We start from the raw sequence: 25092 nt of genomic DNA, 5'->3' as shown, positions 1-25092 counted from the left end.
GATTTACTTCTGCTCAGCTAGTAGTTAACAAGCCTTTGTAGACAAACATGGAAACTGCATTCAGCCGTGTCAGTCAGCTTGCAGCCAAAGCTATCGCAGTGAGGTTTTTGGTGCAGCACCTCCTTCACAACTGGTTTCACACAGCCAGAGCCAGCAACTTGCCAACCTTTCCAGTCTTGGAAAATACGCTTTTCCCAAGGAACCAGTGGTTTGGTATCATGTCCAACATGGCTAACAACTCTTGTAGTCTTCAGGAGAAGTTTAAGGAAAAAGGGAATTGGCTTTCTTGCTCTTTGTCCATGGTAAACACTTTCCATGGGCTCAGTCACTAGTTTGCTTGTGGATGCATTCATGGTATCGCGTGAGAATCCCTCTGATGCACTGCAAGATATTTCAATCAAAACCAGGAATGTGAATCTTGTGCTGGCAGCAGATAAAAGTTTATTCTCCAAAATATCACCTGGCATCAGAAACGTATGTGAAAGTTAGGGCTGCTCCAAGTATTCTGCAGGTTGTTGTTGTTACTCAGGGGCTGTCAGTTTATTTTGGTAAGACTTTGAAATCTGGTCTTGCTCAAAGGTGTGTTGAAAACTGCTCGGTGACAGTTAGCCCAACATCAAGCCAAGTGTTTACTTCATTATCAGATTTTGTCTCCTTACTTTTGCTTTCTGTTTGCCCTCTGCTATGTGATTCATGCTCACATTGTATCACATCATCTGCTCTCTGCACAAGCCAACTTTAGCCTGAAAGTCCAGTAAATTCCACCTATCAAGCTGAAAGATTTCCTTGATGGTCTGAAGCTTGGATTCATTATTCGTGATCTGAATGGCATCCATTTAACTGTTCCCGTGAAAAACTCGTATGCTGCAGGCAAGCAGCATCTAACTGTGAAATTCAGGAGAAAAAAAAACCTATTTGACCTCAAACAGAGAGAGGAAAAAGATGATTCAACACACATGGAGTACATACAGCTGACTTCCCAGAAAATCCTCTTCATGGGAAATAGTAAGCCAAACTAGGGGTGGCTGTAGCTCAGGAGGTAGAGCAGGTCATGTGCTGATCGGAAGGTTGGTGGTTTGATCCCCGGCTCCCCCAGTCTGCATACCAAATATCCTCAGGCAAGATGCTGACTTCCCAAGTTGCTCTCTGATGCATCCAGCACTGAAAACCATAGAAAACAGTGCTTACGTGAATGTGGCATGTTGTATAAAGTGCTTTGAGTGCTCCAGGAGAGTGGAAAGACGCTATATAAGAATCAGTCCATTTACCAATTAACCAAAGCAGTAGTCAAGAAAATGAAAGTTTGGTTCAACACAAATTGTAAGTGTAAGAATATAACCCTTTTTTAAATGTTAAGTTATGCCAATGAATGTCTGAGACATGTTCAGAGGTGCATTATGCTTTACAACTAAAAACCACAGTTTCACTATCCTTTTCTGGTTGGAGGGTGAAAGCTAGACATGTCATCTCCAAGAGATGTGCTTCTACATCACTGCTAGAGGGTGGAAAAAACCCCACATTCACAGCTTAGAGTCATCAAAGTAAGGCGTTAATCATTACCTTTTTTTTTTTACCTCTATTTTTGGTTTCCACCAGTTGTTCAAGACAAAAACCAGCTCGTAAAAGCTCCTCTGCCACTGAAAATAATGCTCATATAAAAACCGTGACCTGAATCATGAACGAAACACAATGAACCAAATCAGAGAGAGCTCGGAGGAACTACCGCGTTCAGCAATAACTATGTTTGAGAGTTAAGGTTCAAATGTGAATGTATACAGCAACGCCTATGAGAATCTGAACACCAGCGACTGGAAAATGAGACAGAGGTGAGATTTTTTTTAATCTTGTGCACACAAGTTAGGAGCTCTGCATCTGTAGATTGAACAAACTCAGATTTTAAGGGTTTGTTAAAATGCTCCAAATACAGACAAAACCAAGGTTATTTTACTCTGCTTGAAAATCTCAGTGACAGTTTAATATGTGGTGTCTAACCATGCTTACTCTGGATGTCATTACTTTGTGCCCCTGTAACATTGCAGGGAACCTGGCAGTGATTTGGAGTAAACATGCTCATTAAAGAAGTGTGTAGGTGTGCCTTCTTTCATCTTCAACATTGCTAAAATTAGAAACATCCTGTGTCAGAGTGATGCTGAAAATCTAGTTCATGCATTTGTTACTTCTAGGCCGGACTGTTGTAATGATTTATTATCCGGATGTTCCAAAAACTCCTTGGATTCATGAGACAGACACCCTGTCTATTATTAAAATTAGTCTTGAAAGTTCTATTTTGGCATGTAGAGCTGGATCAGCTGATCCTGAGCCATCCCTTAGTTATGCTGCTGGTGCGCTTCCCTTGATGGACTCAGCATTTCTTGGCCACACCCACATTTTCCACACATCACGTGGCTACATGCCATTACTGCATGCCATACACTTTATTTTAGACTCTGCTTTTGTTTCTTTGTTCTCTTCTCTGCCCCCTCCCGGAGCCTGGTTCTGCTGGAGGTTTCTTCCTGTTAAAAGGGAGTTTTTCCTTCCCACTCTCAACTATTGTGAACTGATGCAATGAAAAAAAGAATTGAAATGCAGATCAAATTTGGGTAAAACAGAACAGAGACAGTGGGAAACTGTTCTTTTAAAACTCTCTCTCTCACACACAATATAGGAAATCATGTCAGCAGAAAAAAGATAATCATATTTGCCTTGGATGCATAAGCCAGAGAAGACACAAAGGAGCTCCTGACCTCAGGAAGTCACAGACTTACTCTGAGTGCTGGGCACCAGCCAAGATACACGAGAGGATTGTAGCAGGAAGGGCATTCAGTGTAAAATCTATGCCAAATCCAAACATGTGGATCCATCCATCCACAGTGGTGACCCTTTAGACAGCAGTGGAAAGTACCTTTATTACCAGCAGATACAGGTTATACTGTTTTTGTTTTTAACAGAAACTTGTATCTTATGATCAGGTATTGCTGCCTCTATCATTTCTTCTCTGCATCTAATTTAACTGAATTCTTTTAAGAAGCCTGGCAGAAAGGTGGGTGAAAATGGATCCTTGCACGTTTGAATGAGTAAACCCGGCCCTCTGTTCTTTTGTCTTACCCTGCTGGATTTTGCAGGTGTCAGGTAACTCAGTGAAGAGACTACACCCCTCTCCTTCAACACACCCAGCAGACAGAACAAGACCGGGCAAGCTGACTTACACAAGAATAAGCCACACCTAGCTTTCACTCTTTATCCCCTTATAACTAAAATAGCTCATTACAGACATTAGGTACATACTGGGGCATGTGTTCCTGTTGTTAGGTGGGATGTGGGTACTTATAGATTTTTGTTTGTTAAGCTCAGGGTGGAAATCCTTCAAATAGCTGCAAGTCCCCAGTAATGTTTCTGGGTATCTGTGGGAGTCTAATGACCTGAGGTCACATTTATATTACATACTTAACACACGCAAAATTACACATGATGGTTTTCTCTTTGTGGTTTCTACGTCTTCTCTGGAACAGCACTTAGGGAAGTAAGTAGAGGGCTACTTTTCTCTTTGTATAAATTTGGATTTATGACTTGGCTTTATAGCAGACAGGCAAACACAGACAGATGCAATAGATGTGGGTGAATTAAACTAAATGTTGATATCGGATCGATACTTTACGGTCAGTATGTAGCCTACTGAATTGTAATAAAATATTGTTTTTAAACTCACAAAATATACCTCAAATATGCACTATGAAAAATGTCTGAATATAATAACCTTTTATTGTTGACTGTCACATCTGTTTTATTCATAGCCTACAACACATTTAAAATACAGAACCCGACCAAGTGCTTTAAAATTTACATTCCAGCTCTCCAAAAAAACAAATTTCAAAATATATGAAAAGCTGAAAGGTGTGTTTTGTTGTGTTAACTAATTATTGTGGAAAATAAAAATGCCAGTGGTCATTAAAATCTGTTCAAAATTTGCAAATTGATGATTCATCTCATGTTTGTAGGTTACAATTATCGGTATTGGTATCGGTACACTGGCCCTGTATTTGCTTGGTATCGGATCCCAGAATCTGCGGTGTCACTTGGCAGATGAACACAAAGAGTTAAAGGACAAACTCCACCCACACCATCGCGTCATCGTCGACCTCTCGCAGGTGTCACGTCCAGGTTCTTTCCACTTAACTCAGAGTCAGTGAGGTGATTCACACAAACGCAAAAAGACTTGCCTTCCCAGCTTCCCGGATAAGGCGTCAGTCTGGGCTTCTGTGGAAAGTTTCTAAAGTTTTACTTGTTGGACGCTGAGGAGCGAAGAAAGGAGGGAGCTCTGTGAGCGCTTCCAGAGGCACTGCTGCGCTCTTCACACGGATCAGTCCGGCTCCGAGCTCTGGGATGGCGGCCGTGAAGGCTCTGCAGCAGTGGTGCCGGATCCAGTGTGAGGGCTACCGGGATGTCTCCATCACCAACATGACCACGTCCTTCAGGGACGGACTGGCTTTCTGCGCCCTCATCCACAAACACAGACCCGATCTCATGTGAGTACACCTGGAACAGGACCGGAGAACGAAAGCAGGAAATAAGTGAAACTTATTGGCTGCACTCCTGACTTGTCTGTTGACAACACAAAACTATTTTCATGGAAGATTGAAGTCAGTGATTTTGCTTCCGAGTTTAATGGCAGAGTTTCGCTTTTTCTCCTTCTCTTTGTGTTATTTTGTCAGACACAAATCTGAACATTTGCTGATCTGTAGGAAGCAGGAGACGAAGCTGAGCTGTGACCCAAAGAGCGTTGCAGAGACGGTCACTTATGGTTTTCTGGGGGGTGATTTCAAGATAGCACTATTACATATCTGCACTCGATTTCAATGCTCAGCATGTCTGCGTAATGGAATTGGGCATTTTACAAATCCCTGTGACTGCTGCTGGCCACATGTGTCGTGTCCAACTTTGTGATGATCTGTCCTCGGAAACGGTCCCATTTTAAACTATGTGCCCTTGATAAGTTCAATTCGAGTCGCAACAGAAACTAAGTTTTGTAATGTCATCATCACAATTGGACAATGAGCTACATTATTATGTCTACGTTTAGAGTTAGTTGTACTTTTCCAGTACCTACTATAAAAATCTGAGGACTTGCACTCTTCACTGCATAAGATTTGCAAGATTGATGCCCAAGCCTCTAAGCAGTATTTTCTCATCATCTTTAACTGACTCCTGGCCAGTCACTCTCGCAGAGATGCCTGCTTTTGTTTCAGCAAGGCCATTTGACAGAAAAGACACAGCTGCTGTAATCGCCTCATTCCAGTATTTATGGCGAGCCAAAGCAGAGCGAAGGCGCTTGCCATGTTTACATGAGCCGCAGCAGTAAACAGTGGCTGAAGGCTCAGTTTCAGCGTGCTCAGTCGTGACCGTGTGATTAATGCAGGATGAACCTCATGTTAGTTTCAGATCTTCAGCGTGGGATCAATGAGGCAGGTGTCACGCTGCTGTTGTGATGTATGCAGAAGTGAGTCAGCAATGCATGACTGCATAACACATGTTAGTCTGCGCTGCTTCAAAACTGAAGACTGCAGGAGGGAAGTTGATTTATGTGTTTTGTAACTTCTGGGTTTTTCCTGCTCTGTTGCAGCAAATTTGATTCGCTGAAGAAGGACGATGTCTATGAGAACAACAAGCTGGTAAGACACGTTTCCATTCTGGATGCTCACACTTATCTTTTTTTTTTTTTTTTTTTTTTACAAACTGATTTCCTGAATCCAACAAAGGCTCCCTTAACCCTCCCCCTTTTTTAAATTTTGTTCTTGAATATGACAATGCCAGCTTAAGACTGAAGCATGTCAGCAGCTATTTGATGGATTGAAATGAACTTTTAATATGAACATTCCTGTTTTGGAAATAATGAATCCCTCAGCCATGGCTACTTTGTAACTGACCACACAAGCTTGCATTGTCCTCAGTTTCTCAATCAGACCCAGCCCTCATTCGTCACATCTAGTTTTATAAAAACCCAAGATGGTGAAGGTCAGAATATCCCCACCAACTGGTGACTGCATGCACTGTTTATACAGAGTCTATGGTTCTGCATTGCCATCCTGTAGACTCTTAGTATTGTTAGCAAAAAATTATAGAGTTTATTGATTTATTTAAATAATTAAAGTAAAGCTGATGGACAAAAATCACCACCTTAGTTATCATTTATGATGCGAGTTAATAAATCAGTCTGTTTTTTGAAAACCAGTTTGCTCTGAATGTAACCTGTTCCAGTCCCAGCCCAGAAAACTATAAATACGTCCTCAGTTACAGGAGCAGGACGCAGAAGGGCTATTTTCCAACCACTGTCAAGTCACTAAATAAATCATGACTTGTTCCTTTATTTACTTTTGTTTTTATTCCATTGCCAGACAGATGCTCTTATTTTTGCCTTTGCACATATCTAAAATATGGTGATGCCATGTGACAATAAATCTGAATCTAAGTCTCAATCATAGACTGTATATAAAAGATGACATCATCCAAGGCAGCCATGTCATCATTTAAAAAAATAAATCCTTAGCTGTATCCACAAACTGTAAATAAAAGATGGACACAGCCACTTTGGCTAATGAGTTTAAGCTAGTTTTTGTTGAAGCTGTTTTCGTGGTGTGTGGTGCTGTTTGCTCACCTGATGTTAACTTGTACATCCCATTTATGAGTGAATTCAGTCAACGTAACTATTGATTTCTTTTTTACCTGCGTGTTAGTTTTCCAAATACTTTCAGTGACATCTGCTGATCCTTATCAGTGGATGGGGTTTTTGGCAAATATCAGGTGGTGATGATGGTGAAAACAAACAGAATGCCAGCGGTGGCTGGTGATTAGTCCTCTTGTTTGTTGTGAAACAAAATAAAAGTAACTCTGCCATCTGTGTCATTAGAAAGCACAGGTATATTTGTTATTTAGAAAGGATAGCATGACTCTCTCTTTTGTGAGAATGTCCTGGCCAAGACAGACAGCAGAAAACCAAAACAAAACCAGTCTCTGTGGGATGAAGAGTAAAATATAAAAACAGACACAATTTATAACCTCAAACATCAGTGGAAATTGTCTCGGGCCAAAACACAGGGCCCAGCGCCATCAGACTTAGTTGATTTTCATCCTTCCTCCCTCCAGGAGGAGGAAGCTGCAAATATGAGCGTTCTTTGTCCAAATTCAGTGTGAACATTCAGGAAAGACTGAATGAATAACACTTGGAAATGTAGACAATAACATCCCACGCTCCTTTCTTTTTTGATGAATGTAGGTCAGTAAGAATGAGTGAAGCAAAGCGAGAATAGCTTTTATAATCACACTGATAAGCTAGACCATCTGACCTGAGTATACAACCTCGAATCGTGGGGGAAAGCTTTAAGGTTTGTAATCGGTCTCAGTGTTTTATGACCCAGCATACATGCAGTATACAGCATACGTGATGCGTGCATATAAATAACATCCAGCACTGGTGTAAAAGTTGAAGCAGCCAGTGTCTGTCTGGGCTCAAAAGACAGATCAGGCTGGACTCTGAAGTAAAAATACAGTTTCATTTTCAGTTCTTTCACCAGTTGTTGAACTGTGATGACTCTCCTCTATAAAAGGAGTCATGAGTTAACTCCACTTCATAGCCCTGGACTTTAACTCTTTTGCCCTGTGACGCCTGCTAGGGAAAACCCTTGTCTCTCTTTTCTGTCATATTTCAGGCCATGTCCAGAACAAAGGTTTGGATCAGAAGTTAGTGAGGATGATCGGCTTACTAGGACTACCCTTGTAAAACCCTGGTACCTATGCAATGGTCTTCAAACCACAGCTTTATTGACGGTGTCAAAGCTCGACATTAAGGGTGCGGGGGGGATAGTTAATGATACATGAAAAGTTCAGTGTTGCTTATCTGACATTGAAGAACATCATCATATTTATATAACCAGCGAGGAAGCAGGTAATCTTCGTGGGGTAAATGAACCATGACCATAGGAGCCACACCTGTGCCCCTGATAGTGTTTGAGATTTACAGCTGAGTGTGCAGCTCCTCTACACAGATGAAGCTCAATACTCCAAGAAAACAGACTTTAAGTTAGTCAGCTTGAGTTTAAGACACAACTTCGGTTTACATCAGCACCGTGGGATCTTGGGTAATTGTGGAAATAACGTTCAGCATGGGCGAGCAGAGAAGTGGTGGCAAAAAGCAGACTGCTTCAATGCGGGCACTTTGCATTCTTCACTTACTTTTTCTTCACAGATTCTTCATTGTTAGACTGAACTCGGGGAGTGCCAAGAGCTCGACATGTCAAAACGCCTGCTCTTTGGGCCAGCAGAGAATAAAGCTAAAGTGCGGGAACTGTTTGACGCTGCTCTGGGTTTCAGCTCAAAGCTGAAACAACATGTTGGGCAATCGAATAAGAAAACACTGTAAGAGATTAACAGGGCACAGCAAAGTAAACAGCATCTGAGTGGCTCTCTTCATTATCTGATTACCGATTAGACAACGACGCTGGTGCTCGTTGGCCTGCCACTGCTTGTTTCTTCCGTGGAATTGCTGGATGTTAGTGTAGTGTGCAAATTCTTGATTTATTTCTCACTAGTGACTCACATAAAGGGTAGAGGGAATAGAATTCAACAAAATCCGGGTTGGTGATTTGTATTTGACGTAGATAGGAACAGTAGAACAATGAAAATGGTTTGTTCACACTATGCAAACATCTCTTCCTCTTTCAAATTAAACTTGTGTTGTCTGCAAACCTCAGAGAATGCATGCATTTTTGAAACAAATGCCCACCTTTATCATCTTTTGCTTTTCTTTGGGACATCTAAAGAACACAATCATGTTTGGTGTCCTTAAAGATCTAGAAAGTCTTTCATAGACATCACACAACGTAAGCTTTTATGATTTATAAGTGCATTGCATTCGTCTAGATTTAAAACCCAAAGTCTTGTTTCTTTTCTCACTGGATAAAACTGGTTTTATCTGCAGGCGTTCAGTGTTGCAGAAGAACAACTGGGAATTCCAGCGCTGCTGGATGCAGAAGACATGGTGGCACTTAAGATTCCTGACCGCCTCAGCATCCTGACTTATGTCTCCCAATACTACAACTACTTCCACGGACGCTCCCCGAGTGAGTATTAAATAAAGTCTTACTGTATCCCTCTCTGTCCATCTGCACACATCTCATCTGTTCATCTGTCTTTGCATACAGTCGGTGGAATGGCGGGTATAAAGCGTCCAGCCGACGGCCCCAGCGATGAGCCGTCAGGGAAGAAGAACCAGGCTGTGACGTCTAAGGTGTTTCCCTCTTCTAAGCCTGCCAGAGAGAACAGCCCTCCCCCATCCTCCAACATCACAAAGCCACTTCCTTCCCCAAATCAAAACAAAACTTCAACACAGGTAAAATTGAATAGTTACTATTACATTTCTAAATTGGGGCGGAAGTCTAAAAGTAATTCATTTACGAAATACTGACCAAGGTTGTGTACGTTCATCCACGTCAACGATGACCAAATAACTACAGACAGGTCACTTGGTCTGTGTCAGCAGATGATTACCATGACGTCAATGTAGTTACTTAAAAAAAAAAAAAAAAGGCCCACATTGCGTGACATCAGTTAGTTGTAACGGCTGAAGTCCCCTCTTGTCCACACTCTTTTCTCTCTTTCTTTCTTCTAGGAGGTTGTGGTTGGAAAATCTCAGGCAGGCACCCTGAGTAGCACATGTGCATCCTGTCATAAGCACGTTCACCTGGTGCAGCGACATCTAGTGGATGGGAAGCTTTATCACAGGAACTGTGCAAAGTAAGATGATAGGAATGCTAATGTTGGTGCCATTTAGGTCCATTATGTTTATTCCAAGTCTGCCATTAGAACAGGGAAAGACTGATTTGTGTAAGAATGCTAGAGAATTATTATACTTATTTTAGTTTTTCTTATTAATTATTGTATTTGTAATGCCTCTATATAACTCAGTTTTTATTTTTTAATCGCTTGTATTAAGAAAAACGGTTAAAACAACTAAAAAATATTCTAGTTTTCCTTTCTCATACAGTTTAACTAGTTTAATAATTGAAAAACACATTTAAATATTTCAGAAGTCTCTTAATCAGATAAATCCATGGATTTTGTTAGCTATTGACTGCTAGCTCTGCCGCTACCTAGTTAAACTTAGCTAGTTTCTTCTTAGCAAAGACTATTTTACTTTTCTCATTAAATAAAAAGCTTAAATTGTTTTATTGTTTGTTCATTTTTTGATATATTGTTTTTTGTTTGTTTTTTTACATAGGACCTTAATTTGTCCTGCTTTTTCTATCATGAGGAAAAGAAAAATGAGTAGCTTTAGCAAACTAGCCAGAACACTGTTATTGCTAAATGTAGATTTTTTTTTTTTTTTTGTAAATTGCAAATGTTACACATTTCTATGAATTCAGAATGTTCATTTATTAACATAAAATGTTGAATAGAGTCAAATTGAGCTTAATTTACGTTTTGAACCAATACAGTCTTCCTGTAGCTTGGGTTTGCAGGTTAGCATCATTATAAACGAGGTGTATTGAGGCTAAAATGGCACCAACCACAGGTTTATGTTCCTAGTTTGTGACTATGTTCCCTGTTGTAACCTGTGTGTGTGTTGTACTTTCTCTCTCACAGGTTGCTGTCATCTGCAAACACAAGCACACCTCTTCAAGATTTGACCCCAAACTCCTATGTTTCCAAATTCACTCCTCTTAAAGACTCGAGTAAACACAGTACACCTGCTCCTACTTACACATCCTCCAGTCTGAGTCCTTCACAGGTGTCGGAGAAACCCACCACTCCCAAGTCCACTTCTGCGTCCCCAGCCCCCTGGGCTACATCATCTAACTCTTCGGCCAGACCCACAGCTTCACGTGACACTACTACCACTGTGACCCCATCTATCAACACCAGGCCGGCTGAAACTCCTCGACCCTCGGCAACCGCTGCCAAGACACTCCAGTCCAAGCTCAAGTTCTTCCAGGAAGATAACACGGCAAAGGTGGAGGAGAAAAAGACTTCAACCTTCAATGTGGACATAAACAAAGGCCAGAGTATTGGTGGTAAGGCACAACAGGCCACGGCAGGGAAAGCTGTTACTGTGGTCATAAATGTGGGTGGTACTGGAAAAAAAGAGGTAAATGAAAGTTTGGACAAAGGTGGGAATACAGCTAAAACAACTGGCACTGGCTGGAAGGTGAAACAGGAAGACGAGAGTAATAAGTCAAAAGCATCAGCAGCAGCCTTCATCTCCAAAAAACTGTCTGAGGAAAACAACAATAACAACAAAAAGCAATCGTGGGCGACTACAGTACTAAATAAAACTGAGAAGTAAGTAATCTAACTTGAGACTCACAGAAACATGTGATTACACTTTGTATCCTGCTCTACCCTGACCTCTACTGGTGAAGAGAGGCATTTAAGTTGCATTCTTCACCTCTATTTAGATCTCAACCTAAAGTCGAGACACCAAAGAAGGAGAAAGAGGGAGTTGGAGGGAAGGTGAAGCTGAAAGTGAACCCATCGATCCTGTCTGACCTGCAGTTTGAAGACACCACGAACTCTTCTGAGAGCCCGGGCAGTCAGAGCGGGCTCAAGGCCAAGACTGCAGACAGGGCACCCTCGAAGACGGGCAGTACATTACCCAACACATCAGGTTAAACTTACACACTTTACAAGCAGAGAGTTGATACACAAGGTCTCACACACACTTTTGACACACATTTGACCTCTGACCTTTACATTTCACATCTGCCTTTCTTCCAAGTTGACCCTGAAATGTGTTCTGTCTTTAAAGAAAGTATTGTTGAGAGAATGAGAACAAGCTGCCTAGTTAGAAATCTACTATAGTATAATTTTATATACAATAATCTCAAGTTATTTACAAATCAATACATATTATCCATCACCTACTCCTACATTATGTTTGTGTATAAAATATGATTTCCTTATATATAAATGCTGCCCAGAGAGTGAGCTGCCTTGGTTTGTACTCCCACAGTGCTTCTTATTAATAATTTTATTAATACTGTGTCTCTAATCTGCTGCTTATATGCTTATTTGGGAGCTACTTTGGGTGTAATATCATCCTTGGCTTTTGTGCATTTGCTGTCATTGTTGTAAAAATGCCATTTAACAAATAGCATTTACAACCAAACAACAGAACTAGGAACTGACATTGACTAGTGGATGTCTAATGAGGGAACTGAACTGGTTTCAATTGTTTTTTTTTTTGTTTTTTTTTTTTTGTTGTTGTGTTTTTTTCCCCGCAGCAGTGAAGGAGACTGAGACTCCTGCAGACTGGAGGTCGAAGCTCAAGCCCGTCTCCAAAGAAACCAAGTAAGACTTGTTTGATTGATTTAATTGATTCTTACTTCTTATGCTTCTCGTTGAGTCCTTTTCCTTATTGACTCGTGCTCCTGATAACAGCAGGGAGTGTATGTACGTAGGTGGCCTCTCAGCATATCGACATCGTGAGGCATTAACTGTATGAGCCCCCCCCCCCCCCCCCTCCTCCTGATGTCCTGTCCATCCATCCATCGTGTGATCCAGTCTTTCATCCGTCTCACCAAACATTCCTCCCACAGGAAGCCTGTACCTGCTGCTCCTCCAAATGTCTCGGCCATCATTTGTAGTCAGAGCTTTCAGTCTCTCCTCTTCCGCCACATGCATGCGAGCCCCAAATGGTGTCGGGACTGAGTCGAGTCCTCCGTGGTGCAACATATGCTCAGTGCTTGGAGTTCCTTTTCCACGAATGACCTTTCCTCTCGCTCTCATGAATCAAAACTGTAGCAAGACGGGGAAAGAGTCTAGTCGTAGGTTAATCGAATCCTCTCCATTTGTCCCTCTTCCCGCCCACAGGCCTGCTGGCCCTTCCACTAAACCAGGGTCTAATGAGGCTCCGAAGACCTCAGAGATTTCTGCGAGGCCTTCCTCTCAGTTTCCCAGCCTGAGTATTTCTGTCACTCCACCGAGATCAAAGGGTAAGAGCGTGGTCATAACCAAACATTTACAGGAAGAAGCCTTCCTAACAGTTTACTGTGAGTCGTGCCTTTCTAATTTTTATCCGTTCTTAGCTTTGTTGGTTGATTTATTCTCTGCTTTTTATCTCCACCTTTTTTTTTTAGGATTACAGGAGGGTCTGAAAGGGCAAACAAAGAATGGCACCAAGTCAGAGACAAAGAAGGTAGTGGGTCTCTGAAAATAAGTTTGCCGTAGCTTTTTTTTTTTTTTTTTTTTTTTTTTTTTAAATGAGCATGTCATTCATGCACTTTTCTCTGCATCTGTTTGCGTCTGTAGATGAAGCCAGACTACATTCCCAAAGAGGACATCACGAAGGAGCTTGAGGAGATTGAACAGAATTTAAACGAGCTGGAAAAGAGGGGAGTCGATCTGGAGGTGAAGCTGCGCAAATGCGAAGAAGGTGGGATGCACGCGCCAGCTGTGTGTTTTGTGAAGGCTTTTCAGTCAGGACGTGCTGTGAATGTAAGAGAAATCTTAATGTATGTGTCTGGGATTAACTGTGTGCTCTGTGTTCCTCGTCAGAGGGTGACGATGACACTCTCACGGACGAGCTCATGGTTGAGTGGTTTGGTCTGATCAGGAACAAACAGTTGGCCATGCGTCGGGAGTCTGAACTGGTCTACATGTGAGTAGACACACACACACACACACACACACACACACACACACACACACTCTCACTCAGGAAGGGGGCATGCCACTATTTAGCGATTAGTGAAACAGACTTGTGGCCAGAAGGTTGACAGTGTGAATTCCCAGTGTCCTCCCTCCTCCGAGTCACTGCAGGGTGTCCAGCTAACCTGCCTCACCCCTTCCACCCCCACCAACCCCCGACTGTCTGCAGTGTCCACACAAGTGTGAAGCACGACGCTGCTGAACACAACAGCGACAATTCCACTGAAAATACTAATTTGATAAATAAATGGTAAAGACGGATATAACACTGACTTGTAGCTATAAAGCATTTCCAGACATTTTATTAGGTACACCTTGTCCGTAATGGGTTGGACCACTTAATCCACTGTACTGAATTAAGATCCTGTGACTGCGGAGGCCGTTTGAGTATAGTGAACTCGTCATGTTCAAGAAACAAGTTTTAGGTGGTTTGAATTCTGTGACATGGTGTGTTATCCTGCTGACACTGGTTATAAAGGGATTGACATGGTCAGTAACAATCAGTAAGATGGGCTGTGGTGTCTACACAGTGCTCAATTGGTACTACTTCCACCATCAGCCTGAACTGTTGAGACAAGGAAGGATGGATATGAGGTGCCGTAAGGGACATTATTACTGAAACGCTCTCACACACACAACTGAAACGCTCTCACACACACAACTGAAACGCTCTCACACACACAACTGAAACGCTCTCACACACACTACTGAAACTTTAGCTCTCACACACACAACTGAAACTTTAGCTCTCACACACACAACTGAAACTTTAGCTCTCACACACACAACTGAAACTTTAGCTCTCACACACACAACTGAAATTTTAGCTCTCACACACACCACTGAAATTTTAGCTCTCACACACACCACTGAAACGCTCTCACACACACCACTGAAACGCTCTCACACACACAACTGAAACTTTAGCTCTCACACACACAACTGAAATTTTAGCTCTCACACACACAACTGAAATTTTAGCTCTCACACACACCACTGAAACGCTCTCACACACACCACTGAAACGCTCTCACACACACCACTGAAACGCTCTCACACACACTACTGAAATTTTAGCTCTCACGCACACTACTGAAACGCTCTCACGCACACTACTGAAACGCTCTCACACACACCACTGAAACCAGAGGCATTTCTGCTGAACAGGAAGTTGTTTCCTGACAAGGAAACTGATGGAAAAAGTGGTATATTTCAAAACACTACAAGGATTTCTACTCAGCAACCTGCTAGTACAGCAGTCCCCAACCTTTTTTGCGCCACGTAAACAATATAAAAAATAAAAAACGATAAATACCATGAAAACCATAAATAGAAATGTGTTCGAATTTTTGTGGAGGAATTAAAACCCATTACATAGAAAGATCTCAGCTTGTGAAGGGATACAACAAAGGTGGTATCAAAACTCCAGAATTGGAATTTATGGTTGGCACCCTTAGAATTAAATGGTTAAAATCTTGTCTGTCACAGCCAGACTCTACTTAGCTCCACATCCCATGATTCTTGTTTAATAAAATAGTATACAGGATTAGAATTTATTCGAAATGTGATTTTGCGGCAAATAAAATCCCCATAAAGATATCAAACTTTATAAAACAGACGTTGCATTTTTGGGAAAATGAGATTTACCCACAACTTCTCCCCATAATTCAACCTTATGGAATAATAGGGTAATAACACTTAATCAAAAATCAATTTTCAAGAGTGACTGGTTTGAACAAAAATATTATATTCATAACAGATTTGTTGGATGATAACGGTGTCATTCTAAGTTACACAGACTTTTCAGAAAAATATTGTCTAAACTGTTCTCAAAGAGAATATAACAAATTTTGTGAACTGGTCCCACTGCCTCTGCTTCATTTGATTAAAATTTTTATGATATACAATAATTTCTCATCAGTGCTCCCAAATTTATTGCTAGGGCAATGTCAGCTGTTTGATAAAAATGCAATAAGAAATTTGTTAGTAGTTTCTTCAAAGACAAAATATTTCATAGTTACAACAGAATGGTTACATGGCATGGTTCTAATTTAGTTATTTCATATACACTGGATAAAGCATACTAAAAATTTATGAAATAGCCTATTCTACCTAAAGTTAAAGAAACACACTTTAAACAAAACTAATACTGTGGCAGAATTTCTAAAAAAAGAGATTTGGCTTTGAGGTGGATCAGTGTTCTTTTTGTACTGATGAAAATGAAACCCTAGAACATCTTTTTTTTCCCTATGCCCTATCACACAATGTATTTGGTGCAACTTAAAAAATTGGATTTCCCTAAATATTAATGATGTGCCACTGTTTGAATTACATCATAATTTTTTTTATATGGATTGGATAGCATTGGATGTCTCAGACATTATTAACATCATCATACTTGTTGAGTATTGCAGCATCGACAGCGATCAACTCGAAGGAAAATGACGACGGAGGCAAAAATGTCCTTAATATTTTTGGGAACTTTATTCCTGATCAACATGCGGCAAAACTTTTCTCATGGGTGCCATTTTCGTTGTGGTATACTTTTTTTTTTTTTTTTTTCTTAGGGGCGTGATGACGCAGCATCCGTGCTCTTACAATGAAACAGTGCCTCCTTGTGGTGGCAACTAAAATACTGTCTCTGTTAAACCACAGTAACCATAATGCAGTTAAACACTGTACAACATGAGTACACACAATGAATATCTTAACAATACTTTTGAGTAAATATCATATCCATTGTGCTAAATGGAGGAACGCTAAGCCTTCTCTCCCTGGTTTTATTGATGATTTTAAGATATTTTTCTTTGCTAAAAAAAAGACAAAAAAGCACATATGCCAAAAAAATAACCAGGATAATGCACGTCTCCCGCTATTCTAAATTTTGACTTATGCTGAGGCTAATATATTGTTAAGTAATGCAGCTGTCTCACTAAGGTCCAGAATCGATTTGTTCCACGATTCGATTCAATTCAATTCGATTTGATTATGGGGAATTTTGACAGTCAGAAATATTATAATTCAGATCAGTACATTTACATATTTTTGTATTTAAAAAAAGGAAGCTGACACACGCAAGACTTTATCAAAGGTGTGAGCATCACAGCAGATGCCTTTGTGTCAAAGTAGCTGAAGATAAAGCACATAAAAACATGAAGGTGGTTTTCCTGGCCTGGGATTTTATAAAAAATATTCTGCAGTACATCAAAAACGAAAGAAAACCATTAACATATGAACGTTACCTCTGACGTTACAGCGGTTTTATTAGAGACACGGCTAACGTTTTGCATTTTGCATAATTTTAAAAAGTTTAAATTTATTCAGTATTGAACGGCAGAAATTAGGTTTTCTTTTCGGAAGTATGTAAAATGAAAAAAAAAAAAAAACAGCGGCCGACTGCGCTGTAAACAACAGTAGACTTGTGCCTAACAAGCAAGCGAATAATACAGAAAACAGATTTTTAGACGGGAAACTGTTCTTGAAGTACAGAGAGAGAGAAAGAGAGAGAGAGGGCTGTGCATGACGTGCGATTTTATCGTGGTGGAAGCAAAACAGTGAGGGAATTCATGACGATGTTTATGTGAAGCGCAGTTTGGATCTTCTTTTGCTGCTGGTTCAGTCAATATTGTTTGGAGAGAGATAAAACTAACAGCTTTAGAATTGGCGCAAAAACGGCGTGAAAACAAAGCGCGGACCTGCCGACAGATCAGAGTCAGCGAGCTGTCGGCTTTCAGCCCCGACCGTGTCCGTGCTGTCGGGTGAGAAAGGCGACATCTCACTGATTCTGATCCGCGGGTCCGCGCTGTGTGTTTACGTCTTTGTGCAGAAGCCGTGCCTGCTCTCATTTACTGTCTTAGCTGTTTGGTGGTTGTTGAAATTTTGTGAGGTTTCACCAGAGATTCTGGCATTTCGGGTAAAATAAATTTATATTAAAAAATCGATTCAGGATTTTAATGAATCGATTTCACGTTATCCAAGCCAGAATCGATTTTAATCAATAAATCGATTATAAAAACCCACCCCTAACTAACAGGTTGCTGAGTAGACATCTGTGTAGTGGTTTGTTTGAAATCTAACACTTTTTCCTTCAGTTTCCTTGTCAAGAATTAACTTCCTGTTTAACTGAAATGCCTTCCTGTTCAACTGAAATGCCTTCCTGTTTAACTGAAACGCCTTCCTGTTCAACTGAAATGCCTTGGTTTTTCAGTAGTGTGTGTGAGAGCGTTTCAGTAGTGTGTGTGAGAGCGTTTCAGTAGTGTGTGTGAGAGCGTTTCAGTTGTGTGTGTGTGTGAGAGCGTTTCAGTAGTGTGTGTGTGTGAGAGCGTTTCAGTAGTGTGTGTGTGAGAGCGTTTCAGTAGTGTGTGTGTGTGTGTGTGTGTGAGAGCGTTTCAGTTGTGTGTGTGTGTGTGTGTGTGTGAGAGCGTTTCAGTTGTGTGTGTGTGTGTGTGTGTGTGTGTGAGAGCGTTTCAGTAGTGTGTGTGTGTGAGAGCGTTTCAGTAGTGTGTGTGTGTGAGAGCGTTTCAGTAGTGTGTGTGTGAGAGCGTTTCAGTAGTGTGTGTGTGTGAGAGCGTTTCAGTAGTGTGTGTGTGTGAGAGCGTTTCAGTTGTGTGTGTGTGTGAGAGCGTTTCAGTTGTGTGTGTGTGTGTGAGAGCGTTTCAGTTGTGTGTGTGTGTGTGAGAGCGTTTCAGTTGTGTGTGTGTGTGTGAGAGCGTTTCAGTTGTGTGTGTGTGTGTGTGTGAGAGCGTTTCAGTTGTGTGTGTGTGTGTGTGTGAGAGCGTTTCAGTTGTGTGTGTGTGTGAGAGCTAAAATTTCAGTTGTGTGTGTGTGTGAGAGCTAAAATTTCAGTTGTGTGTGTGTGTGAGAGCTAAAATTTCAGTAGTGTGTGTGTGTGAGAGCGTTTCAGTAATAATGTCCCTTACGGCACCTCATAGATGGATCCATGCTTTCATGTCGTGTACCCCAAATTCTGACCCTACTCAGGGCTCGCAAAATCACTAGCCCGACGTCCCGGAGCTAGCAATATCTCCGGTCGGGTGACCAAAATCTATCTCAGCCCTGCCCGTTGGGTTATTATATAGCCCGACGGGCGGGGCTGAGATAGATTTTGGTCGCCCGACCGGAGATATTGCTAGCTCCGGGTCGTCGGGCTAGCGATTTTGCGAGCCCTGCTACTGTCTGTCTCAGCAGAAAGTGAGACTCAAGCCAGGCGACATCTTCTATTGTCCAGTTTTGGTGAGCCTGAGTGAACCGTAGCCTCAGTTTTCTGATCTTAGGTCACATGATCGGCACCCAGTATGGTCTTCTGTAGCCCATCAGTGTCAAGGTTCTCTGTGTTGTGCATTCAACGATCATCATACCTCGGTATGTAACAAGTGGTTATTTGTTGCCTTCCTAATGGCACGAAGCAGTCTGGCCCTTCTCCTCTGACCTCTTCTCCCAGAGAACTGCCGCTCACTGGATATGTTCTCCTTCTCTCTCATTCTCGTGAACTTGAACTTCAGCAGGTAGTTTTTTCCATACCTAACTCCATTCAGTTGCTATCACGTGATTGACTATTTGCATTAGCGACCAGATGAACAGGTGTACCTAATGAATATGTACATAGTACAGTATACCCTTGTCAGCCACTTCATTGGGTACACCTATATTTTTAACAGAGTGGAAACTTATTCTTAAAGCTTTTGTGTCAATATGTCAACAGCTAAGGAAACAAGAACTGAGAATCTCAGGGGGAGGTGGAGGCCAAAACAGAGCTGTTGGGAGTCTGAATGTCAGATTTACATTTGTCAGGTGGCGCGAGAAGACTTACACACCTGCTGGATGCGTAAACATGCATCTGTTGCCAAATGATGTTTGAAAAATTCTGACTAAGATACAGAATTATCCCAAGAACTACCAAATATGGAGAGGATGACACAGTGTTTTTCTAAAAACGTTGAAAGTTTCAGATGTGTCGACAATAACACGCGAGGTCTCTGTGAATGTGTTTAAGGTGGACCATCTTAACCTGCTCTCTAAAGGATATACTCTTTAATAAAGCCGTGAATTAGGTGTCATCTCTATTTTCAAACATGTGCAGTGGAAGAACCCAGGAGCTGGAGGAAGAGCAGCCCACTGTTGAGCAAGAGCTCAGGAGGCTGATGGAAAAACCAGGTGAGGTTTAGGGATGAAACTGAGCAGAGTGCACAACAGGGGGAAAAGGAAAACCGACCGCTGATCTGAGCATGAAATGTGTGTGTGTGTGTGTGTGTGCAGAACATCTGAAAACATCCTGGGACAGGAAGAAAGAACAGGAGCTGATGAAGAAACTGGTGGCGATTGTCAACGATAGAAACGCTATCGTGGATGGTCTGGATGAGGACAGACTCAGGTGTGTGCAGAGTGAGTGTGTGTGTGTGTGTGTGTGTGTGTGTGTGTGTGTGTGTAAAAAGTTTGGATTTGATAATGTTTAACTCCAAACAGAGTTAACTGCTTAAAACTCAAAGATATTAAAAGCATCGCACGAGATGACTGACTATACTTCTTATCCTGTGTCACTTCTGTGACTGTAATCTATCAGCAAATCAACCATGTAGCAAATGCATTACAAATATAACAGTTTTAGTTGTGTATTGAGGAAAATGTCTTGTATTTATTATTTACTTTGTCTTAAATGTAGCAAATCGGCTTAAGCTTGTTCATCAGTACTTTTGAAACAGCTTAACTAGAGAAAAAAAACAACTTGAACGTCGGCCCTCTGGGACACTTTTTGGCTTATTTTGACATTTTGTGGACTAAGTACGACGTAATGAAACTGATTATTTAAATTGCTCTAAGTGTAGCGTTCAGTTGCTGACTAACCTGTCTGTCTTCTGTGTGTTTCTGCTTCATCTTCTCAGGGAGGAAGAGGAGGACGAGCAGCTAAACAAGATGATGCTGGATTTCAGTGAGTGCCCGCACCACCTCCACAGCCCCCCCACCCTGTTCATTAGTTATCATAACCTCAGTGTCACTGCAACTTAGTTGGCTTATAAATTATCCAATTGAGGATTTCCATCATGGACACCTCTAATTGAAGTAGATAGAATTCTGTGTGTGTGGGGACTCGTGGTGCATTTTTCTTTTTTTTTTTTTTTTTTTTTTTAAGGGTGCGCCTGGGCAATGTTTTCATCTCGTTTGATCTACTGACTGCTAATGGAAAATGCATCAAACAAAATGCTCCCCCCTCTCTTTTTGTCAGCAGCGTCCCTATTAGACAAATGGATAATGCAGCTGCTTAATTTGACCCTCTGATAGAACAGCGTTGGATCCGGCTTCATTTGCAATTCATGACCGGCAAAGCAAGGCTGAAAATTGAGGAGATTTATTGAACTTCAGTGAAAGGTCATTACATTGCAGCGAGCGAACGCCGACCGTGGGCTAAAGACTAGCCATTTCAGTTTTAATGTATTCATAAAGTTAATGCCAAAGTTTCACAATTCGTTCTCACTCAGAGTGCAGTTGTGTGTCCGTTTACACACACGTGCCGTGTCCCATGCGGTGGAGATGTGGAAAATCACCTGCTTTCCACTGGATGGCAGGCGTCAGGACATCCGTAGTGGTGACTAAGTCAGACTTTTGTGTCTGCAAGATGGCTGCAAATGTGGGGCTTTCTGAATCACGGTGCAATATTAAAGACCCTTAAATGGGCTCATGAAAGGAGCTGTTTAATTATGTATACAAAATAAAGCCCACTTAATAATACAGTGACATTTTAACATTTTTATCTGTCCCCCAATACTTAGTCACTCACAAACAGCTCCTACATGCTGTTTCATCCTTTAAAATCATTTTAGCCAAACTACATTGGACTTTCTAAATAAATGCTCAGAAGGATTAAAGTTGCTTTTCGGGGATATTAAACGATTTCCTTTTTTCAAAAACACATTTACAATTCGCCATCTTGTGGGTGGCTCAGTCGCCTGAATCATGACTACTACTGTGTGAACAGGATGTCTGTCGATGCTGATGATGCTCAGACTCTAAATCTCTTCAAGAATCAGGTCATAGTGCAGCTCTGTGCCTTTAGCCTATCGGGATATTTTACTTATATTAATTATTGGCAACAACCCTCTTAGTTTACCCGCCATTTTGAACAAGTTGTTTTAACTCTTCTTCCTATTGAGGCAACTTTCTGCTGATTGACTGTCCCTTGCAAACAGAAGGTCTGGACAGAAAGTGGGTGGGGCTCCTGCACCTACATTGAGAGCAAATAAAGCCAGTGACACTGAAACATGAACACAGTTTGTCTCACAGGATTGTTTGAAAACATGAAAATTCACCATCATGACAGTGTGTTCTTAATGCAATGTAATAACTGTTTTGTTTTGTTTTTTTTTCTTTATAAAGTAAGAATTTGAATGATGTCTCTCTCTCGCTCTCGCTTTGATCACACAGACATTAAGAAGGAAAAGGAAAAACCAAAGAAGGAAAAGTCAAAGTCTCCGATGTCCAAACTGTTCGGCTGGGGAAACAAGAAGGAAGCGTGATACTCTGCAAAGCCCTGCTGTTGTTGCTGTTTTCTTTCAGTCTTCCTTTGATGTTTGCGCTGCTTAACGTCAGTGTGCTCAGCCTGTGATTTACGGGATAACACGGATGCTGCGTGCGTTTGAGTGTACAGCATGTGCGAGCATGTGCAATCTGTCGTTCTCGGCACTTGTTGAAAGATGCCCTTCCCTCTGTCAGCTGTGTCACTCAAGATCTGACGCTTCTCCTGCCTTACTCCACTGTACACACACACACACACACACACACACACACACACACACACACACACACACACACACACACACACACACACACACACACTTACAGCATCGAGGGGTTAATGACTCACTAGTCGTGATGTGATTGGGTTCAATGTTCCAGTTGTTAGTTTTAATCCCCTTCTAGTCTTAATCTGTCTCCTTAATGCTGAGACACACACACACACACACACACACACACTTGCTGTCTGCTTACATCTCGCTGTTTGTGCATCTCATTGAAATGTTGCTTGTATACAATAACACTGATACAAGTGGGAGTCAAAGTCCTTCAAACCCATCGTGAAACAAGCCACATCAGCAACGTCGGGGTCGCTGTCTGAGTCTGTTTACTGCATTTGGACAGTGACCACTGTGCTTCTTTAGCTATGTCTTAATGATATCTAATGGCGTTTTCTAGATGAGTGGTTCCCAAAGGGAGGTCATGGGAGTAGGATGTCTGAGTCAGAAAAGACACAGTCACTACAGATAAATATGAAAGCTGTAACGAGGGCTGCTTTTATGGCTCAGTAGAGGGAAAGGATGCGTGTGGTTTGCGTCATGTGACCTGAACGTCTCATAAATACTCAGTCGTTTGCCCGTTTTTATTTGTTTTTGTTTTTATTGAGCGCATGAAATGCATGAAGTGGTCCACATTGGACCTTGATTTGTACATGTTTTAATAGTTCTGAGCCAAACTGACTGTGTACTGTCTGAGTGCCATAAATTGATGTAATTCTGAAGCAACTTTTTAATTGTTTTGTGTGTTATGACCAGATGTTGTGTGTATGTTTATGCTCTCATCCCCTTGGTGGCTGTCTGACTATTAAAAGGAGAAACTTGCCTGGGTTTTAAATTAATTGCTGTTTTAAATATTCTTACTTTAATAAAAAGATGGTAAAAATGAACGGGCCGTGTTGATGTAGTTGGTGAATGCGGTGCACAGTGAAACTCAAGTATTAGTAATAAGCATGCCTGGGTCACCACTATGGCTCACCTGGTTTAGCTGGAAACCCATCCTATACTGAAGGCTGGACCCCTCGCTGTAGGGGCCTGGGTTTGAGTCCACCTCAGACCATTTCCTGCGTGTTGTTCTGCCTCACTTTCATGTCTCCTCTCTGCAGGATCCTATTGAATTGGGGGGGGGTAATTTATTTAACCAAATAATTTGACTTTATTTTTATTTTTTATAATGTACTGAATCATTTTCATTACCAAAACTAAACAAAGCAAAGTGAAGTGCAGTGTCTCTGTAAAACCACCAGGAGGCAGCATGGGCCTTGTCATGTCACCCTCGCTCTCAGTATGACATCCGTTTCATATCAGTACAGGCACCGATTAAACAGGTTTAAAAGCACATCACAAACACGAGGTTGCAGGTTTATCATTTGTAATAATAATAACAAAAGGCTGTCAGTTTTCTTTAGTTATCTTCATTTTTCTATTTATTTTTAAGAATTCTTAGAAAATTGCAAAGCCAAACAAGTTAATGGAACCAGTTTCACGTCAACGGGTCAGATATTTCTCGCCTCTTTCTAAATTAACTTTTACTGCTTGAACACAACAGAAGCTGCTTAATTTCTGTTGTTCAAATCATACACTTAAAAAGAAAGAAATGCAGATTTCCTGACCATGCATTCTAAGCTGCTGCGGGGTTTATTTTACTCTTTTATATCGCAACAAATAAGACACATATTTCTTGCAGAGGACAAACAAAATGTCCTTTTCATTACCAAGCGGAAGCTAGCGTGACTGCAACTCTTTGTGTAGCTGTAGCTATCTAAGGGTTTTGGGGCCTCAGTTTAACCTCCTAGGACCCGAACTCTTCCACAGCATGCATTTTTAATTTCTCTTTGATATTTGGGCATATTGGGGCCCGATGAATGTAAAAACAAAGAATTACCAGATTATTGTTTTCTTTTACCTTATTTTTGTTTTTAAGAAAAATAAGAGCCACATATGAGGATATTCGTTTAAATTTTTGATAGAACAGTAGCAGTATAATGTCCTCGTAAGTGGATATCAGGCTCTTGTAGAGTAAAATTGAATATTTTGGTCTAAATAACCCAAAATGTGATGTCCACATATGTGGACGCCAGGTCCTAGGAGGTTAAATAATAAAAGAAATAGCCATAACTGCCTCCACATCAGCTACAGTATTCAGAATGTGCAGAATCCTCACAAACTTACAGCTTTCCAAAGAGGCCATTGTAGATCCAAAGTACACTGGTGAACACAATGCACAGCATTTGATTTATTTTCCATTTTTCAGATTTTAAGACACACACACACAAATCTTCTGGTCTCAAACTCGTTTTGTATACAAAACAAAGCTCTGAAACACAAGAACAATTTCTCTGCCACAGTTAAAATATCCATTTAAAGGAGTGAAGAGGAGAAGGAAAAAAATACAATAACAGCAGAAAAGAGCAGGGAAATTGACTTCGAGCTTTCTTGTTTTTTTTTTTTGGCTTTTTTAAAAGTCTGTTAGTGTGAAAATACAAAACTGTGTAATCTTCCTCTCTCTAAAAGCAGCATCTGTTCCTGTTGTTATGTGTGAAAATGTTTGTTGATTCCTCCCTCAAACCGTGATAAAATGTTCCATCACTACGCCGCTGTGTGTCTGAATCAATCA

General features: G+C 41.2%; 1 protein-coding gene across 2 annotated transcripts; it reads left to right on the top strand.

Moving 5' to 3' along the window:
- The first annotated feature begins 3973 nt into the window (after positions 1-3973).
- micall2b (mical-like 2b) lies at positions 3974-23300 on the top strand. 2 transcript variants are annotated; one of them, XM_014411290.4, is made up of 16 exons: positions 3974-4523; positions 5618-5666; positions 8969-9110; positions 9192-9379; positions 9659-9783; positions 10633-11328; positions 11445-11653; positions 12273-12336; positions 12859-12980; positions 13125-13183; positions 13297-13420; positions 13543-13645; positions 19775-19848; positions 19951-20065; positions 20574-20620; positions 22111-23300. In XM_014411290.4, the coding sequence occupies exons 1-16, from the start codon at positions 4381-4383 to the stop codon at positions 22200-22202; spliced, it is 2352 nt and encodes a 783-aa protein (XP_014266776.1). In that variant the 5' UTR covers positions 3974-4380; the 3' UTR covers positions 22203-23300. The 2 variants fall into 2 exon arrangements, with proteins under 2 accessions (XP_014266776.1, XP_004569119.1); XM_004569062.6 differs by having other exon boundaries at positions 3976-4523; positions 12270-12336.
- Positions 23301-25092: the final 1792 nt, after the last annotated feature.

This window comes from Maylandia zebra, linkage group LG6 (assembly GCF_041146795.1).
Source record: "Maylandia zebra isolate NMK-2024a linkage group LG6, Mzebra_GT3a, whole genome shotgun sequence".
In the NCBI taxonomy this organism is placed as follows: Eukaryota; Metazoa; Chordata; class Actinopteri; order Cichliformes; family Cichlidae; genus Maylandia; species Maylandia zebra.
The sequence above is the reverse complement of the archived record's forward strand: the minus strand, read 5'-3'. Positions and strand labels throughout refer to the sequence as shown.